Source organism: Chiroxiphia lanceolata, chromosome Z (genome assembly GCF_009829145.1).
Source record: "Chiroxiphia lanceolata isolate bChiLan1 chromosome Z, bChiLan1.pri, whole genome shotgun sequence".
NCBI classification, from domain to species: Eukaryota; Metazoa; Chordata; class Aves; order Passeriformes; family Pipridae; genus Chiroxiphia; species Chiroxiphia lanceolata.
In genome coordinates this window covers 68,557,178-68,576,009 of record NC_045671.1, presented here as the reverse complement: position 1 = coordinate 68,576,009, position 18,832 = coordinate 68,557,178, and the positions used below count along the sequence as shown (strand labels likewise).

The following is an 18,832-nucleotide window of genomic DNA, read 5'->3' as shown; positions in this document are numbered from 1 at the left end:
CAAAGTGGTTGCTTTTGAGAGTGTCAAAAGTTACAACTGCTCAATTATCACTAAACCTGAATAGTCCAGGAAAATTGAGTGTTATTTATGGCAGAATGTCAAAATGTACAATAAGTCAGCTTTGTTTACTGCCCAATCATAGTTCCTTAGGTTTTTGATTACAGCTTATCCTTTGTATTCTATGGAAAAAAAAGAAAATCCATGCACTGTTATTCTGTAAGTTTTACTAACACTCTCTTCTCAATTATTCTGTTTTTTGGCAGCGACTGTTGTCTAATGAAGAAGAAAAGAACAAAGCCATCATTCAGGAAGTTTGTTTTATGGTATCCTTTTCTCTAACATTGCCTGATATCAGACATTTATGGCCAAAAAAAAAAAAAAAGGACTGTACAGATTCTGTTCTTTCCATGCCATACACTGCCCAAATGGAGTGACATTCCGAGGGAGATTTGGTTCATAGTTTGTTATGAATATGGTACCAACATCCAGCAAGATAAGTTCTTACAAAATTGCTGCAACATAATGTGTGCAGAAAACTTTTGTAGCTATTGTAGACTTTGCACTTTTACTTCTAGCAACTGAAATTCCTACTTGGGCTTTCTTGCAGTCCTGTGAATGTGGTCAAGAGACCCTTTGACTGTTCAGATGACACTTAAATAAATTCCCTCTCATGCACTGGATTTATTGCTCTTTGCTTTTAGTCTAAATGTCTATTAATTTCTGCTTTGGATGCATCTGGCTTTAATGCTGAATATTAAGGAAGGAATTACAGTAGACTACATGCATCAGAAACAAGAAGCAGACATTTCTCTGTGTCGTTGCTGTCCATTTTGTGTTCAGTGATGTTAGACAGTAGCGGGTATAATGTCAGAGTGTTTTCAATCCTCAACTTTGGTAAATTCAATGTTTACTCCCCAGCATCTCCTGTTAGACCTCTCAGTTTGTTTAGGAGTCAGTGAGTAGCTGTGGTATGCTGATGTGTTCCCCTCTGAGTATCCAGCTTCATTTTGAATTACCAGGCAAACCCACTGATCTTAATTTAAACTACTCAAACATTTCTTTTTATGATTTCTGGCATGTTTGGCAGAATCTTACCCTAAACACCATTTACTAGAAATATGCTTACAAGAGCAGACTACTGCAGCATATATTTTCTAGCTACTCCGACTTTGTCTTGCCAAGAGTAAAGAACTGAAAGTTTTTTTGGATGTTTTTCCACAGCTCAGAGTCATTAAAGTGCATGTACAACACGAGCAGGGATTAATTGCTGATAACTTTCTGAGATAAAACTGTGAAATAGAAATAATTCCTGCAGCTCTGAATAGAAGGTTGTGAAGAGATGCATAAGATTGGAATTATTCTAATTTGGTGGAACCAACTTACCCCTTTTTAATAGCTTTGTTGTACTTACATCATCTTTGCTTTTTTCTCTTTGGACTTGGTGAATGCATCTTGTAAATAGTGTGTGCTTGTCTCATGGGCATGAGCCTCAGTGTATGACCAGGGTGATACACAGACAGGCATAATGTGACTTCCACTGCAGGAACTGAGACTGCTTATAAGGTACTTGCCTTTACATAGTTCAAAAATGATGCCTTGAATTTCTGAACTGGAAGTGAAACATGACAACGGTTTTACCATGAAGAACTGGTACTGATGATGGGAGGATAAGTTCCTTGCTCTTTTAGACCTCTGTTTCTTTTGAACTTGACTTAAAATTGAAACACAGCATACTTAATACTTGCTTTGGATAGGTGAGGAGACAATAGCCCTTCCTTCTTGATCAACCATCTAGAGAAGCAGCTGATAAATAGAAGGTTTCTTTGCTACTTCTGTTATGCTTTGCAGTCATTGTCAAAGTCAAAAAGAAGTAGCTAGACCTGCTATGGAGTGCAGTTTCCTCAGAACCTTAATCACAAGGATTTTTTAATATTTTATTTTGACTTTTTGTTACATTAGCTTGGGCGACTTTCTCAGGTTTTTTTACAGCTGAGGCATGGATTTCCAATGTTTTGCTTAGTGTGTTAATTGCAGCTGTTATGCTTTCTGTGGCTTTAAGCTAGCATTTCTAGTGAACTGCTGGATGCAATAGTATCAATAAACTTGGCAGTCATCTTCCTTGAACATGCTACTTCCAGAAAAAACTTTCAGGTCATCCCAACATTGTCCAGTTCTGCTCTGCAGCATCTATAGGAAAAGAAGAATCAGACACGGGGCAGGGAGAGTTTCTTCTGCTTACAGAGCTGTGTAAAGGTAAATTTTATTTCTTTTCCCAGCAGTGCACATTGCTTCTGACAGCTGTTTTGCACAGGTTGCTTCATAACTTAGAAGCTATGAAAACCTCTTGAAGATAGCATGGTTCAGTGGAGCTAGAGTTAAACCTTATCTCTTATAGGATAAAGATCACGTTTTTTTTGACTGGAGTTCAACCTTGTCTTAAATATGAGGTAATTATTAAGTGTTTTGTGTTTGAGACTAGTCAGAGAAAGGAAGAGTAGGAGTAGTTCCTTAAAGCACTATTTCTTTTGTCCCTGCAGTCAGTGTGCATTTGCCATTTTCAGAATATCTATTTAAAGCGACTCAAGACAGTAAATCTTTCTTGACAAGTGGAGCATTTGTCTATTTGTGCCAAGCTTTCAGAATTTGCAGTGTTCTCTGTGTGCTTATGTGAATTTCTCTGATCTCCTGCAGGACAGCTGGTGGAATTCCTAAAGAAAGTAGAATCCAAAGGACCTATCTCCTGTGACACAGTTTTGAAGATCTTTTACCAGACCTGCAGAGCAGTGCAGCATATGCATAAGCAGAAGCCTCCTATTATCCACAGAGATTTAAAGGTGTGTCACAATGCTGAATTTTTAAACAGCAAAGAAGCCTGTTGGGCTGGGTCAGTATAGAGACTCCTGACCCCATATAGTGGACGCTCTTGAGCATAGTGCTTACATGTATTGCCTTCCCACCACTGCTGAGTGTCAGTGAAGGTCATCACTGAAATACCTGCATCTCTTTAAACACCATTTCCTGGTGCTCGTGGTTAGGACTTCTCATAATCCATCTGAACAAGCTGACAGAAAAGTATTCTACCCTGGTTTGCTGATAAAATAGCTGGTTACAGCTTGTGAATTGCAGTTTTGGGATGAGCAGGTGTCTAAGTAGAAGAAGTAAAGCTTTCAAGGAGAAGAATGTTGAATTACCCTGTAAAAGACTGTGTTGCCTTTGAGAATGTGTATTAAGCTGTTTTAGAACTAATAACTAGCATTGCAATTTAGGGCTCACTTTTAATTCACATTTTAAAATTTGGTAAGCATAATCCATGTTAGATTTTTTTTTCTTAGTATTTTTGTTCTGTTAGCCTTTTCCAAGGTTCTATGGCACTATGCTCTAGAAAGTGTTGTCCCCTTAGAAGCTTTGGAGATTTGAAAGGATTTCATCTGAGTTTGAATTTTGTATTTTTGAAGATGGGGGTTCACCTTTTCGTGTTCCCTATACCTTAGATGAAGAAACCCTTAATAATCAGTGAGATTCTGTTGTATTACAAATATTTTGTGTCAAACTTTTGTAAAAACAAACAAAATAAGGGAAAGAAGATTCTTGCTCCTGAAGCAGTGTCTGAATTTCACACGTATGTCTGTTTCCAGCTCGATGTGATTTCAGCTGAATATGAAAAAAGAAAAATTTGTTCCATCATAAGTAAGCATGTACTCAACCATTTTAGAGAAAGGAAAATGAAGCCACTTTTTAGAAGGAAATGTGTGTTAAGTGCTTTTAACGTTGTTGAAAGGCTTGTTAGACACTAGTATAGCCCATTAACAGAAGCATAGGGTTTTTTTATGATAGAGCATTTCTTTTTTTTTTTTCTTTCATTGGTACCATTGAATAGAGTTCTATGTCATGTCAAAGACATGTTAACCAAGTCTGGATTGAACTTTCCTGGTGTTACTTTCTAAAATAAAATCTTGTATTCTTCACTGAAATTTCCATACACAAGCCCCTAGCTTGTAGAAAAGGTGCATCTCTTTTCTGAAAAAAAAAGTAAAAAAACTACTTACAAATAAATATGCAATTTCTTACATAACCAACTCCATAGAAGTAATTGTAATTCAAGGACTTTTTTTCTTAAGCAATGTAAGATCCTGGCAGAGACAAAACATGGAAAAAGGCAGGGATTTGGAATTTTTGGTTTCATGTTTATAAGGACTGTAAAGCAAAGTGATGGTTGTGTGGCAGTAGTAGGAGGCCTTACTGCAGTCAGGAGCCAAACAGAGATCATTTAACTGTGCCACCCTTTCTAGAAGGCTGAACTAAGACCAGCAGTGTATAAACCATAGGTCAAAGTTTTGAGCTAACCTCAAATGTGTACTTTCGGGGAGGGGTGTGATTGGGTGGAGTTCTAACAGATTTTTCTCAATTTGTTTGACTAAAAATATGAGGTTTCATGAACTTCTATAGTGCAGCTTAAAAACAAGTTTACCTTTCTAGTGGTGGCTTTTTCTGTCCTCCAGTGGTTTCCTTCTCATGCTTGTCAGTATGGTCCATTCTTTGTTCCTGAGATCTTTGGATAAAACTTGCATGTGTTCACCACTGAAAGAGCCTAGCCAGTTGCTGAGCTATAAAAATTCAAAGCTAGTTAGAGGGTGATTTGTAAAATATCAGTGCTTTTCTGATGTTTTAATTGTCTGAATTTCATCTTTTCAGGATTTGTCACGCAGTGCACAGCTAGTCTGCAAAGCACAGGTCATAGAGCCTGTTAAAATCTCAATAATCAGCTGGAATGCTTTGTATTATTAGCAACCTTTATCAAAGCACAAAATTCAGAACACACCTGCACAGGAGCTTGATCTCTGGTCATACTGTGACCATTTTTATTGTATAAATTTAATTTGATGTTGAATGCCCACCCTTCTTATTGTACACAGAGGTAAGCAAAGGTTATCCAAGAGAGAAGGGAATTCAGATTGCTCATTGAGATTCATAGTCTAACCACATCATTAACAGTGCTTGTGTCTTCCTGCAGGGTAGTCAAAATTCATTTTATGATGGAAGAAGTTGGAAGGGGCATGTGTTAGGAGAGCTAATAGGATGTTCTGTAAACTGAGGTTTTACAGAAGTTAGTCTGGAGATGAAGTGGCTTCAAAGGGAAAGGGAAGACAAACCTAGTTATCTGAAGTGTGGTGTTCTAATATTACAATATGCCTCTTAACTTTTACACCTTTTCCTAACTGGGTGCAGGGATACAAATTTTATTTTTCAACCGTTTTGTGATTGACTCCACAGTACTTACTTTTTAACCTTTCCTTAAGTTTCTTCCGCATTTCACTTAAAAATACAGGAAGATGGGAATTTATGAAATAGAAGAAGACAGGGATGATAATGATGATTATTCAGGCAGCACGTGGTCCTCAAATAGCTGGTTTCTGTCTCTGCACAGGGTCATGGCTGCCTCTTTCTGGGTGTTTCCTAGCAGACTGCTTCTGTACTAATACCTTCCTGTTTTGTGTCTGCCGTAGTCCTAACCTCCACTCCACTGCAGTCAAGCTAACAGTGTTCAGTTTTGGGCATGAAAACATTTGGATTCCAAGACACTGCTTCTACGAGTGCTCCTCTGAGAGCTCCTTTTCTTAGGCTCTAAGGAAATTATTTTCCTTCCCCTGGGGTTTATTTCTTACTCTCTTTAATATTTCCTGCTCATGGTATGTTTGCTTCCTTTTGAAAGTTGGCTACATTGCTATAAAACTACAGTACTGTCTGAAATCTCTGCTCCTGTAAACAACTTTTGATCTAAAGTGAGTAGTTTTTATTTACACAAGTAAGCTGATGTGTAAAAGCATGTGTGTCAGTGTACAGAAAGAAAACATCTTTAATCTATTATCCTGTCTCTTTTTGAAGGTGGAAAACTTGCTTATTAGTAACCAAGGGACAATTAAACTTTGTGACTTTGGTAGTGCTACAACTATAGCTTACTATCCTGACTACAACTGGTCTGCACAGAAGAGATCACTGGTTGAAGAAGAGGTGAGATATTTTAATGTGATTAATCTTAACATCAGCAGTGTATTAAATGTTACTATTAATCTGATATTGCTTAATGGGACTCCTGAAGATTGCTTCAGTTACAGTATTATTTATAAAGTTTTGGTTTTGTATTTGTGTTGCCAGAGTTGAAACACTGTCTACAGTTACAATCATAGCTTGTGTTTTGTAACTACATACATAAGCACTGCTTCAGCATGGTTTGTGTTCATTCTGCAATCTGGTGTGAAGATAAGTCATTAGTAAGGATTTTTGTAATTACATTCCTGACCAGAAGTCAGAAATTGGTTATGCCAGAGTGATTCCTGCCTTCCTATCTGTTTTTCCTCAGTGGAGTGATATATAAAGTGATACCTGTGCGGCTTATGCTAAGAAAAAAACCTCAGGAGCAGTTAATTGAGGGTGAGATAAGGAAAGGGTTTAATTTGTGCCAAGGCATAGATGTTACAAGATGCGCGCCGGGTACCTGAGATGCTACATTTTATAATACTGCTTGACCAATCCCGTTGCCTTTGCTCTGGTCCACCCCCTGGCCCACCCTCTGGGAATTGGGTCTGTGGGCTTTTGGGACCACGTCTTCATCATTCTCATCATCCTCATAGCACAAAGGGTACACGGTCACCTAGTTCTTGACTGTGTTCTGTTGTTCAGGCCAAGATTATGAGTGTTCTCTAAACAGCATAGGCCTTGCCTTGACAAGAGGCTAAACATTTCTACTGAATTCAGGGGTAGGATTGATATGGGGAGCATGGAATGGGGTAAGAGGGTTGAGGAATGTGTAAACTACTTGTGCTACAGGGTGAGGGAACAAGGGCTGCTGCTTCTACTTCTTATAAAATTAGAAAAATAAGAAACTAAAAGGGTCTTGAGGCATCAAAAGGAGTGACAAGTCTGCTCAGCATAATATGAATAGGTAGTATTGTGGTGCCTCAAGGGCTGCATTTGTTTTTAGTTGAGAGTAATGCTGGTAAATCTAATTTAATACATCAACAGGAGAAATACAGTGACACTTAAAATTCATGTATGCAACTTCTGATATTGTGAGTCTCTGTAAACTCCTCCATTTTGGAATCTGGCATCCCTGGAGAGCAATCCACTGGTTTCTGGAGAAATTATGACGTTGTACCACTGTCTAGTATAATCAATGCAAAAAGAAGGTAGAAAAGTTCTCTTCAGGGATCCAGAGCTTAACTTGTTGTGTCTGCACTGCCTGTGAGATGGCAAAATGAGATGTACACACAGCAACTTGAATTCACTTTTTTGTTTAATTGTTGATTTTCGGTGTTTGTGTCATTTTACCTTTTTGCCTCATGTAGAATAGTTGTTTTATGTATTTTGCAGTTTGAAAGGACTCTTGTGACAATATTTGAGTACTGCTGTCTTCATCTAAACTTATATCCAAGCTATTGTGACTATTTCAGGATTCAGTTGATGTCTGTTGCCTTGACAAGTATTTCACAGAATATGCCAAGTTGAAAGGGATCCACAAGGGTTGAGTCCAACTCCTGGCCCTGCACAGGGCCATCCCGAGAGTCTCATCAGACTGAGAGTATCATCCAATTGCCTCTTGAACTCTGTCAGGCTTGGTGCTGTGACCACTGCCCTGGGGAGCCTGTTCAGTGCCCAACCACCCTCTGGGGGAAGAACCTTTTCCTAATATCCAACCTGAATCTCCCCTGACACACCTTCATGCTATTCTCTTGGGTCCTGTTCCTGGTCACCACAGAGAAGAGATCAGTGCCTGTCCCTCCCTCCTTTTTCTCTCACAAGGAAGTTGTAACTGCAATGAGCTCTCCCCTCAGTCTCTTCTCCAGCTGAACAGACCAAGTGCCCTCAGCTGCTCCTCACACGGCTTCAAATCAAGGCCCTTCACCATTTTCATTGCCCTCCTTTGGACGCTCTCTAACAGCTTCATATCCTTTTTATTTTGTGGTACCCCAAACTGCACACAATATTCAAGGTGAGGACATCCCAGGTCAGAGCAGAGCAGGACAATCCCCTCCCTCAACCGGCTGGTGATGCTTTGCCTGATGCCCCCAGGACAGGGTTGGCCCTCCTGGCTGCCAGGGCACTGCTGACTCAGATTCAACTTGCCATCAACCAGGACCCCCAGGTCCCTTTTTGTGGTGCTGCTTTCCAGCATCTCATTCCCCAGTCTATACATACATCCAGGGTTACCCCATCCCAGGTGCAGAATTCAGCACTTCCCCTCATTGAACTTCCTATGGTTGGTGATTGCCCAGTCCTCTAATTTGCCAAGGTCTTTCTGAAATTAATTTTCCAAGTGGGAATCCAATCTGTTCTACATGGAGAGCTGTTTCCTTGGTTGAATGGTGTTGAAGCTTATTATTCAAGATACTGTTTCAATAACTTCTGTCTTCTGCAGATCACAAGGAATACAACACCAATGTACAGAACACCAGAGATGATAGACTTGTATTCAAATTTTCCAATTGGTGAAAAACAGGACATTTGGGTAAGAATTTTTTCTCTTGCTGTGTTGTAGCTGCTTATGTCATAGTGGAACTGATTTTGCAGACTTGCCATTAGTTTTTTGATTAAGTAAATAAAAGCACCAAAATAAATGTTGAAGTAGTATGTTCTATCAAAACAAACTTACATAGTATGAATTCTGTATCTAAATATTAAAAGAGCAAGATGTAGTATTCAAGGTTTTCTCCTAGATCTGACTTGACTTCCACTGTGAGAGGCAGTGCTGAACTTCTTTAGCATTCATTAGAACTGTTACCTGGTTGGAGCTTGCCACTAGAAACCCCATAATAGTGAAGAGTCCTTAGGTTCAAATTCTTGCCTTTTGTGCTGTGCCATGCATGTAATCCTGGAACAGCCTATTGGCAAGTTCAAAATGGTTATGTCTAGGTATTGCATCTAGGTAAAATACTGACAGATAGCAAGGATGAGAACTATGCAGAGATCATTCATGCTTTGTATGGAAAGTGTGATAAACTGTTACCTTTAATTCTGGCTACAGATTTTTTTTATTGAATGTTAACTGTGAAATCCTCAGTTGTACCTTTTCCAGTTGCATAACTCTGCAGCACTAAGGTGCTCCCCAGTGAGATTATGCTTAGGGATTTAGTTTATTGGATGCTTTTTACGAAGGTGGGTGTCAAGCTGTTCTTGTTACCTGTATTTGCAGTGTGTCAAAAGACAGACTGAGAAAATGTAATACTGGTGCTTTAGAAGTTTTATTTGGGATTTCATAACTGCATTCAGTTTCCTAGTTACAAGATATTGAGGAAACTCTTATTCAACTTCTACAGCTGTTGGTGATTTTCTTGTGGCATGTGAAGAAACACCAAGCAAAATACATTTTTCTGGCCATTTGGTCACTTCACATGCATGAAATGTTGGCAATCTGAGCCAGGATTACCTCCAGTTAAACAAAAAGCTAGAAACCTATCTTAAAAAAAAGCCTCACTGAAAAGGACAATTACAGTTTGTTTTTTTGACTAGAATAATTCTGTATCTGTTACTACTAACATGGTGATTGTTTCTTTTGTTTTTTTGGAAGATCTATTTCGTTTACCATGCCTTTGTTGGAACATGTTCTGTGTTTCTTCTTTATACTTTGGTTTCAATGAAAATATGCAAAGTATTTGGCAATAGAACATGGCCCTGCCTCAGGAAGCATAAATGATTTGTAGTTTGTGGTTAGGATAAACAAAGCAGTTTTCCAGAGAGAGCAGGTACAGTGAGTAATACTCATGATTGCAGTCTATGTGCTTGTCATTGTGTGAGCTTAAAAACATGAAGGAAGTAACACCTTCTTTAGAACAGCAGCACAGATGAAAGATAGTTACCAGCCACATTGACTCCACAATGGGAATGTGATTAGATATTGATTATGAGACAGAGGTTCTTCAGATGTGACCAACTGCTTTCTCTGTATTTCCTACCTAAGTTTAGAGGTCTTCAGAAAATAAACACTAAATCCAGAGGTTTTCAAAACTAATGTGATTTTTCTGAACTGAAATTCAACTGAATTTCAGTGAAGTGACAGGTTTTACCTTATAAAGATTTTTCTCCATTGAAATTATCTTTTGGCTTGGAAGGCCCTTCATACCCACCCACTCTTGAAGATTTCTGAAAAAGCAAAAGAGCTTAAGGAGCAAAATTTCAAAGTTGGGTTCTCATTACTGATATCTAGTAAAAAAGTCTTCTAGTCAGTGTAAGATATTTTGCAGGTTTTAATTCTATGTGAGCTGAGCAATCCCTTTAGAATTTATGTAGATTAATTTGACTCAGAAAGTATTTTGGTGTAGTACCTGTGTCATCCTGCATCTGTACTGTAGAACTCTTTGAGTATGCTGCTTGTTGCCTGAAGCTGGTCAGGGGAGAAATAACAGTATTTTTATTTGTTCCAAACAATCCTACTACCCACTCTCATCCCCCAATCCCTGAACACTTCCTCAACCCTCCAAAAATCCCACTGTTTTTAAGGACGGTTTAAATAAGCCAAAATTGGGCCTTAATAAAGGCCCAATTTCAGGTCAAAAATTATTTTTGGTCACTTTGTGGTGCTGCTTTTTTTACCTTTTAGCGTGTGAGTGCTCAGACTGACCCAGGCAACTTCTCTACAGATACTGTGCAGCTTTGGGACAGCATCTTGGGGAAATGGGCCCTTCTGTCAAGTGCATCAGTGCTGAGGCTGTGTGAATGGTGGCTGCAACTGAAGTTGCCTTTTAGCCAAATTGAATGGCAGTTGGTGTTTAAAATATCCAAAGTCTATCACAGTTACAATCCTAAGTTACAGATAACGGAGAGGAAATGAAAAACATTCTCTAACAGTTGAAGCAAAGATCAAATCTAAGTGGCCTCTGCATTTCCTGTGTGTAGAGGAAATCAGCACCAGCTGATGGCCTTGGTGCTTTCCTCCCCTGCTGCCTTCTGACATGTAGGGTGTCTTGGACTACACAGGGAGTAGTTTCATTCCTAAAGTATGATCTACCTTACTTCTTTGTAAACAGGTGTTTCTTTGGGATAGCAGATGGTACCTTCTCTATTCCCCTGCTGGATTAATTAGTGTGTACTGTGTGATGCCTCAGTGTGTTTATGTTAGAGAGCTTTTTTTTTTTTTTCAACAAACTGACAAAAATGTGCAAGAATGTATGGAATTAACATATGTACTCTATTTCTGGCCCTGGACTGAGAGACTCAGTAAGTGTGTTGGAGTAACTAAGTCTCAAACCTTTGGTACTCCAATAACTTCAGATGTTTGAAGCTGTTCTTGGGATAAATTGATAGCCAAGGACAGTGGGGATGGTGCACACAAAGGACGGGAGAGAGTGAGCAGTTTTCTTAGGTAGTGTCTTCACTGGCTTGTTTTATTTGTGGGGGCTACTATAAAAGCCCATGTGCTTAAACAGCCTAACTAGGATTCAGAAGAAACTTTGAAGAGGAATTTTCCAAACTATTGTGCAAACAGTTGCTTGGAAGTATTGGATGATTTATTATCAGACTTCTATAGGTGAGAATGGAACATGTTTCTATTACAGTTGTGTAACTCTGTGAGTATATTTAATACCCTAACTTATTTGAAAAAAATTATATCAGCTTTCATTTACTCCAGTAACAGATGCAGTTATCCCAGCTAATCCATAACACCTGCGTTACTCAGAGATGAGAATTCAAAAGTGAGTTTTGCCTGTGTAGGTTGTTCCCTTTCCGGGTTGCCCAAGTCTCAATTGGATACATGGAGGAACTTCACAGTTCCCAGAATGTGATAGTCTTGGTTTTGTGATTTTTTTTTTTTTTTTTTTGAGGCTTGAATGAACTTGTCTGAAAATGATCTTTAAATTTTATTTGTTACAAGAGTTGAATACTCATCTCACTGTAGGGAATAAAGGAACTGTCATTTTGGGCTTCTTTTTTTCAAACTTTTACCAAAAGATGCATTTTAGACATGCTGTTGTGTCCCCCTAGTGTCATTTAAACAAATTGCTTGACACTTAATTGCTCACCTAGCTGTTGTATTGCATAACAGCATGTACCTGAGTTAAAAATAAAAAAGACCAGATTCCGTCCCCACAAATTAGATGTGTCTCCTTCCAGCACAGGATGAAGATATGAAATAAAACTTCCAAACCTTTTTGTAAGAACAGTCCTGTTCTTGAACACGTTCAGTGTTGCAAGACTACTTATTTTTGTATACTGTGAAATTCATAAAATGGATTTCTTGTAATGGCTTCTAACTGATTTTTTTTAAAAAAAGGCAGGAATACTTTTCCCCAGTAGCAAGTGATGGGACAAGAGGAAATGGCCTCAAGTTGTGTGAGGGGACCTTTAGATTGAATATTAGGAAAAATTTCTTCACTGGAAGGGTTCTCAGGCATTGGAACAGGCTGTCCAGGGAAGTGGCTGAGTCACTATCCCTGAAGGTATTTAAAAGATGTGTAGATGTGGCACTGAGGGACGTGGTTTAGTGGTGGACTGGCAGTGCTGAGTTAATGTTTGAACTCGAGGACCATAAAGGTCTTTTCCAGCTTAAATGACTCCATCATTCTATGCGGTATTTCTGTGTTTATCTCGGTAGGCTCTGGGCTGTGTCCTGTACTTGCTGTGCTTTAGGCAACATCCATTCGAAGATGGAGCTAAACTTCGCATAGTCAATGGGAAATATGTCATCCCACAAAATGACACCCGCTATTCTGTGTTTCATGATCTCATTCGTAAGTTTACAATGTTATTTAATTTGGCGTCTTTATGGATACATGTTACTGTTGACAGTGTTGTATTACTGATAGTTGAATGTTATTGACATGTGATGGTGAAAAAGGTGAACTGCAACAAATTCTTGTTTTCTTAATAATTTTAATCCATTATCAAAAAAATTAGGATGTGAAACTTGCTTTTTTAGTTCTGTTGCCTGTCTTGCTTAGGATCTGAATTAGTGCATAGGAATAACTAGGGTTTTGATTTGGTTTCTTTGAACTTGCTTAAAAAATTCTCTTTAAATTTTAAAATAGACTACTGGAAACTTTAATTACAGTTCCAAAAAGATATCAAAATTCAACAGTATTAGACACAAAGTTACTTCTGTGGTTTTCATTAACTGATGCTGAAGTGTTTTCTTTGAGATATTATTAATCCTGAGGAGTGTTGTGTTTTTCTCATGGATACCTACTATGAGAATGATATTTAGATATGGATTTAGCAGTTGCTCCATTCTGTTCACTTGTTTGCTTCTTGCACTGTTATGCACTGAAGAAAGTAATATCAACTGGGAGAAAGGCCTTGACGAATTTGTTACATTGTCTGAATCTCCTTTTGTAGGCTCCACTTTGAAGGTGAACCCAGATGAGAGACTGTCAATCACTGAACTTGTGAACCAGCTGCAGGAGATTGCAGCAGCTAGGAATGTCAATCCTAAATCCCCCATCACAGAGGTAAAGATGTCTCATAGGAGTATTATTGATTGGGTTTCCTTTCTGTCCTCTCTTCTCCAGTGAATGTGCATTTATTAACAGATTGCAGAGCAGGTCCCCTGTTCCTTAGTTTTTTGAAAATTTCACACTAATTTATTTTGAAATGCAGTTGAATTAATCTGTACCACTTGTAGGATCCTTGAAAATGCTGCTTTCAAAGCACAGAGATGTTAAAGAAAACCAGTTGTCATTCTTATTATTAGAACAAAACAGCTTAGTGCATGGCTTGTGTAACTTACTAAGTTAAGTCAAAGAAAAACTCACTACTTTTACCCCTTGCTTTTTCTCTTGGTTTATTCTTTAGTTATGCTAGTGCTCTGTTTGACATGCTGTGTTTAATCATAAATAACTTGCACAGATAAATCTAGTATATGAAGGCTCTGCCTACACTAAGTGGAAACCCACTTAGATGTCTCCTGCCCAGTGCATAATTTGCACAGCGCTGCAAGTATCTTAACTTCCCGTCTTTCTCCTGAGGTTCAATTTGCTTGTTCTCACCCCGTAAAAGTAATTTGCAAAGCATAGCCAGTTGGCCAAATTAGCAGGAAAATACTCACAGCGAGCATTAATCTCCTCAGCTCCTGGAGCAAAATGGAGGCTATGGAAACAATGCTCAGCCTCGGACATCTGTGACCTCTGTTTCACAGAGCTCCAAGCCCGCGGGACAGCTCAACAACATGTACAATGCAGGTATGTGCAGAGAGAGACGTCATCTTAGTGTAAAGTCAGGTGCATATCTTCCATATGGAAAAGAAGAAATCATCTGGGGGTTTGAGATATTTTGCTCTGGCACTAGCTACTCGACATTCATATAATTGCTTCTAACCTTGTTTTATTTTTTGCAAAGTTTTGATTGTGTGTTGAAACATGCAAATGTGAATTTCTCAAGTTTGTTGCTGGGCAAGATAAAAATGAAGTTTCCCTTGGAAAATAATTTAAAATGCATAATTGACCTGTAGAGGCAGGAGTGTTGACATAAGTGAACTAAAACTTGATGGAAGTGTGGATACAAGAAGCAATAATGTTCTAAAGAATAAGAGCTGTAGAGATAGTGGTCTTCAGCTTATGACAAACAAGTAAAAGTGACTTCCTTTAAATCCCAAACTTTTGTGATTCAATGAGGCAATAATAATGGAAAGTGCATTGTGTAAAGAACAGCATATAAGAGGAGTTTGAATTTAAACTGTTATCTTCCGAGTGCTATATTTTAATTGAAAAGTTTTTACCTTTTGGGAAAAGTTACTGAAATTAGTACATATCCTGAGTTTGTGCACAACTTTGGATCTTTGGTTTACGAAGGTGAGAGGTGTCTTTGCTTTCCAAAAGGAACTATTGAACATCAAATAAGTTACAACTTAAAAAGACAGCAGCTGTCCTGTGGCATTTGCTATAACTGTTTGCTAAAATGGGCTTTGTGTCTAATGGCTGAGGTAGCCTAATAAATAAATGCAGAAGCAATTGCAGGGATTTTGCCTATGGACCATAGCAGTTCATTAATGCTAGGGAGTCACTGACCTCACATGTGTGTTTAGTTTAGCCTGCAGAAAGCCTGTATGAGGAAGAAATACTTCCATAAGCATCTGAGATCCATCCATCTCCTTTTCTCTCCAGCCCAAAAAGACTTTTGACCCCCTGTGGTATTTTGAAGTGTATCTGGCAGTGACCGTAGTCTGAAGTTATTTAGTTTTGTCACTTCCAAAAGATTCATGTCTGACTGCCTCAAAGGGGAAAAGCAGCAACCTAAATTCAATTTATTGGCTATCCTGTCAGTACTTTCAGAAATAGCTATAGCTGGTACTGCCATGAGCTCAGCTAATTATGGGAGCATTGTGCAGAAAGGACTGCAACTGAAGTTGCACCATAAGACATCAGTGGTGGGGAGGAGGAGTTGTAGTTCCGTCTGAGATAAAACATAGGTTGGACTAGCAGAACTAAATTAAATCAACCAAAACACATCTCCAAAATGATACAGTTAAAAGCTTACATACCCATTCTGTAAAAAAGGGTATTCCAGAGCACATGCAATTGAAAATACTTAAATAGTAAAGAAACAAGCAGTTTGACAGGCTTATTTATATCTAAGTTCTTATTGTTTTTTCTGCACCCATATTAACTATCATATGTAAATATGGAACATTACAATTAATGTAGACGATATCAAGGGAATATTTCATACTGTATTCAAATTTCCTTCTACTTTGATATTTCTTGATTGATATTAATAATGCTGAACTGTCAATGAAACAAAATTTATTAATTTTACAGGGGAAATTATAAAATTGGGTAATATTTATTGTAGTAATGTCATGTGTATGTTAATGTCTGTGGAAGAATCCAGTTTCCAAATGTAATTGTAATCAAAAGTCAGTCTGGTCATCTGTTTTATGCAAGAATGGCTGCTGTTTGTTGCATAAAGTCATATTAAAAGGGATATTGTGCTGCAGTGCTGTGCTATCTGGGATGCTGTGCTTAAAAAGTAACTTAACTATGCTAGCTGCTTTTGAAGCCCTGCATTAAAATGTGTCTATTGGAGATGATTAAGTAGATCTGCTAATAATAAGCTGCAATTTAAGAAACTGATACTCAAAAAAGGCAGTATTTTACTGTGTTGATAATATGAAACACATGCCTTACTTTCAGAAATTTTTTGTCTTGTCTTCTCATAAATACAAACAGCAAATTAAACAATGTGTTAAGTACCTCCTGGCTGTGTAGGTCATAGTTAAGGAGAACTTTAGAACTGTGAGCCTTACAGCAAGATGTAGCCTACATGTGCATTCACTTCCAGCTTTGTAGGCAACGTACTTTAAGTCATATCCTGGAATGGGCCCCATAATAAAGTACAATTATTTTTATTCGCCTGCTCTAGGCCTGACCGTTGCGGAATGTGACCAGACTTATGGAGGGTTCTTTGATATTCTGAGGGGTGGAACAGAGCGATTTTTCACTAATATTAAGGATACATCTTCTAAAGTTATCCAGTCTGTGGCCAAGTGAGTAAAAAAAAATAAATTTAACAACTGTTCTGCTAAGAGTTCTAAATGAAGGCTCAGGAGCTTACTTCAGAAATGATAAATTCAGCATACCTTTCCAAGTTTGAGCTCTAACAGGTGGTAGCCAGCCCCTGAGATTTTATGAATGGTATTAATACAAAGGTTACTTTAGCAGTCACATACTAGAATTGAGAATATTGCAGCAAAAGCCTGTCTGTAAGTACTTCTTGCCTTACTGTGTTTTAAATCCTGAAAGCTTGTGAGAGATGAGCAAGTGGGTGCTGGAGCATGCTGTCATGATGCAAAATTGAATGAATTGAATTAGTAGAAAGTGCCTTTGTTAATAAGAGAGGAAGAAAAAAAGATGGAATGGTGAAAGGTACGAATCAAGGAAGTGGATCTGAGGGGGAAAAAACCTGCAGGGAAATAGTGAATAAGCTCTTCAGTTTAGCTTTCAGGTAGAATCCTGTATCTTCAAGACAGTGTGAGGGGATCCATTTGTCTCCTTTGCCCTGCATTGCCTGGATGGATGCTCTCCTGTTTAGATGTGTATGTTTTCAGATTCCTAGTGTGTGATTATTTTTTTTAAGCAGGTTTTCAGCCCCATTTCAAATGTTTCTCTATGATCAATATTAATTGATTTGTATGATTGATATATTTTTCTCATAATAAATTTTTATGCAGTGTTAAAGGGTTTTCTTAGTTCTAAAAGGAACAGATAAGTCACTACTGAATACCGTGTCTGAAGTAGAGCCTCATAAGGAATAATGAACCTTGTTCCTCACTGTAGGCTTTGTGCCCCTTTAATTGGGATACTAACTGAAATACTGCTTGTGAAGTCTGTTGCTTGCCATGTGGGTTTTTTCAGTTCCTTTGTGTAACTTGTGTATAGTACTTCTCTAAAGCGTTTATAATATTCAGGTAAGTTAGATCTGTAGATACTGCACCTTTGTGGCCACTTCAAGTGCTTTTTTAGCTGTTTGCTCTTACATTTAGCCTGTTTAAACTTCCTATGCATGGTTTAAAAAGGCCAGGTCCTCTTTGTTTTTTGTTTTTTTTTTTTTTAAAGGTTGCAAAAGTGGTGGAGCTTTGCTTTGTCCTTAAACTTTCTACAGAAGCAATTGGGACAGCAGCATCGAACTCTTCACCCTGGGGAAACCATGTGGACTCAAGATAGGGAGGTGTACAAGGGCAACAAACTGTTGCATGATGAAACGTAGTTTTGACAAAGTTATAAGCCCTACTTTCCCATGGTTGTATATTAGATCTTACTCTGATACTGTATTTTTGTTGTACACTATGTGCTTCTGAAGTACTCCTGCACTTCAGTGTCTTGTACTCTTATCTCCACGTGACTTTCTGGGTTGTTGGACCTCCATCACTTAGTTATGTTTGAAGAGGTTTCCTGCTCTTTCAAGTGATTTCTTCCTTAAAGGCTACTGGAAGTTTTAATAATTTTTTGAATTTGGTGTTGTGCCATTTTCCCCTTTTCTAGTGGTGGATTAGAACTGTCTAAAATTGTCTTCTTAATATGGAATGGCTTATGCTGTGCCTACACCTTATTTTTATTTATCTTACCTAACATATGTGTGTACCTTTTTGCTTTGTTTCTACAGTAAGTGTAGCGTGCAAGGTAGAAAACAGTGGTTGTATATCCAACCACATCTACAGAGCTCATCTAGCAACTTCTGAAGTATTGGACAGTGAGTGCTTGCTGCCTGGAAAGATTCTGTTTGGTTCTTGTGCTCTTCTCTACAATTGTTTAGATTACAGTGACTGCCCAAAATAAGTCTTACATCTATCTTATTTTTAAAGTTAGTGTGCTACTTGTCAGTTGCTGGTTAGTGTTCTGTGCATGAACAGAACAGCTTAGTGCATGGCTTGTGGAACTTACTAAGTATTAGTCAAACTCACTACTTTTACCCCTTGCTTTTTCTAATTACAGAAAGTCACATGTGGATATTTATTAGAATTGAATATATTGCAAGTGTAATTGTTTGACCTTGTTTTGCTTGGTAGCTCCTAGTGGGTGGGAGTACTGTCATATCCAAATGAAATCAATGACCACAGACCTTTTCCACCTAATGGAGGATACACTTGCATGGGCTGTGGTGGATTGACAGAAGGTCGTCAGACAGTATTTTATGTTCCAAGATTCATCGTAAGGAGATCAGTCCCTCACAGATGTTTTTGACTATGTTGGTTGAATAGGAAGAGTAGGAAGGTTTATGTTGAAGTGATTCTTGAACATCACCTCTGACAGAACATGTGAGACTGTCAGGTTTGTTTTTTTTTTTAAGTTCTACACTATCATAAAAAGATCTTGATTTCGTGTAAGGCCCTCTATCTTCATATTACATTTCT

General features: G+C 38.2%; 1 protein-coding gene across 3 annotated transcripts in view; it reads left to right on the top strand.

Annotated features, from left to right (window-relative positions):
* GAK (cyclin G associated kinase) overlaps nucleotides 1–18,832 on the top strand; it is a 73,650-nt gene that overhangs the window by 12,029 nt on the left and 42,789 nt on the right. For all 3 annotated transcript variants that reach the window (XM_032675195.1, XM_032675194.1, XM_032675196.1), the window contains exons 3-11: nucleotides 264–323; nucleotides 2,139–2,253; nucleotides 2,692–2,834; nucleotides 5,884–6,009; nucleotides 8,414–8,503; nucleotides 12,584–12,719; nucleotides 13,324–13,436; nucleotides 14,054–14,165; nucleotides 16,345–16,468. In XM_032675195.1, coding sequence (XP_032531086.1) covers nucleotides 264–323; nucleotides 2,139–2,253; nucleotides 2,692–2,834; nucleotides 5,884–6,009; nucleotides 8,414–8,503; nucleotides 12,584–12,719; nucleotides 13,324–13,436; nucleotides 14,054–14,165; nucleotides 16,345–16,468 — 1,019 coding nt within the window. The remainder of the gene's footprint in view (nucleotides 1–263; nucleotides 324–2,138; nucleotides 2,254–2,691; nucleotides 2,835–5,883; nucleotides 6,010–8,413; nucleotides 8,504–12,583; nucleotides 12,720–13,323; nucleotides 13,437–14,053; nucleotides 14,166–16,344; nucleotides 16,469–18,832) is intronic.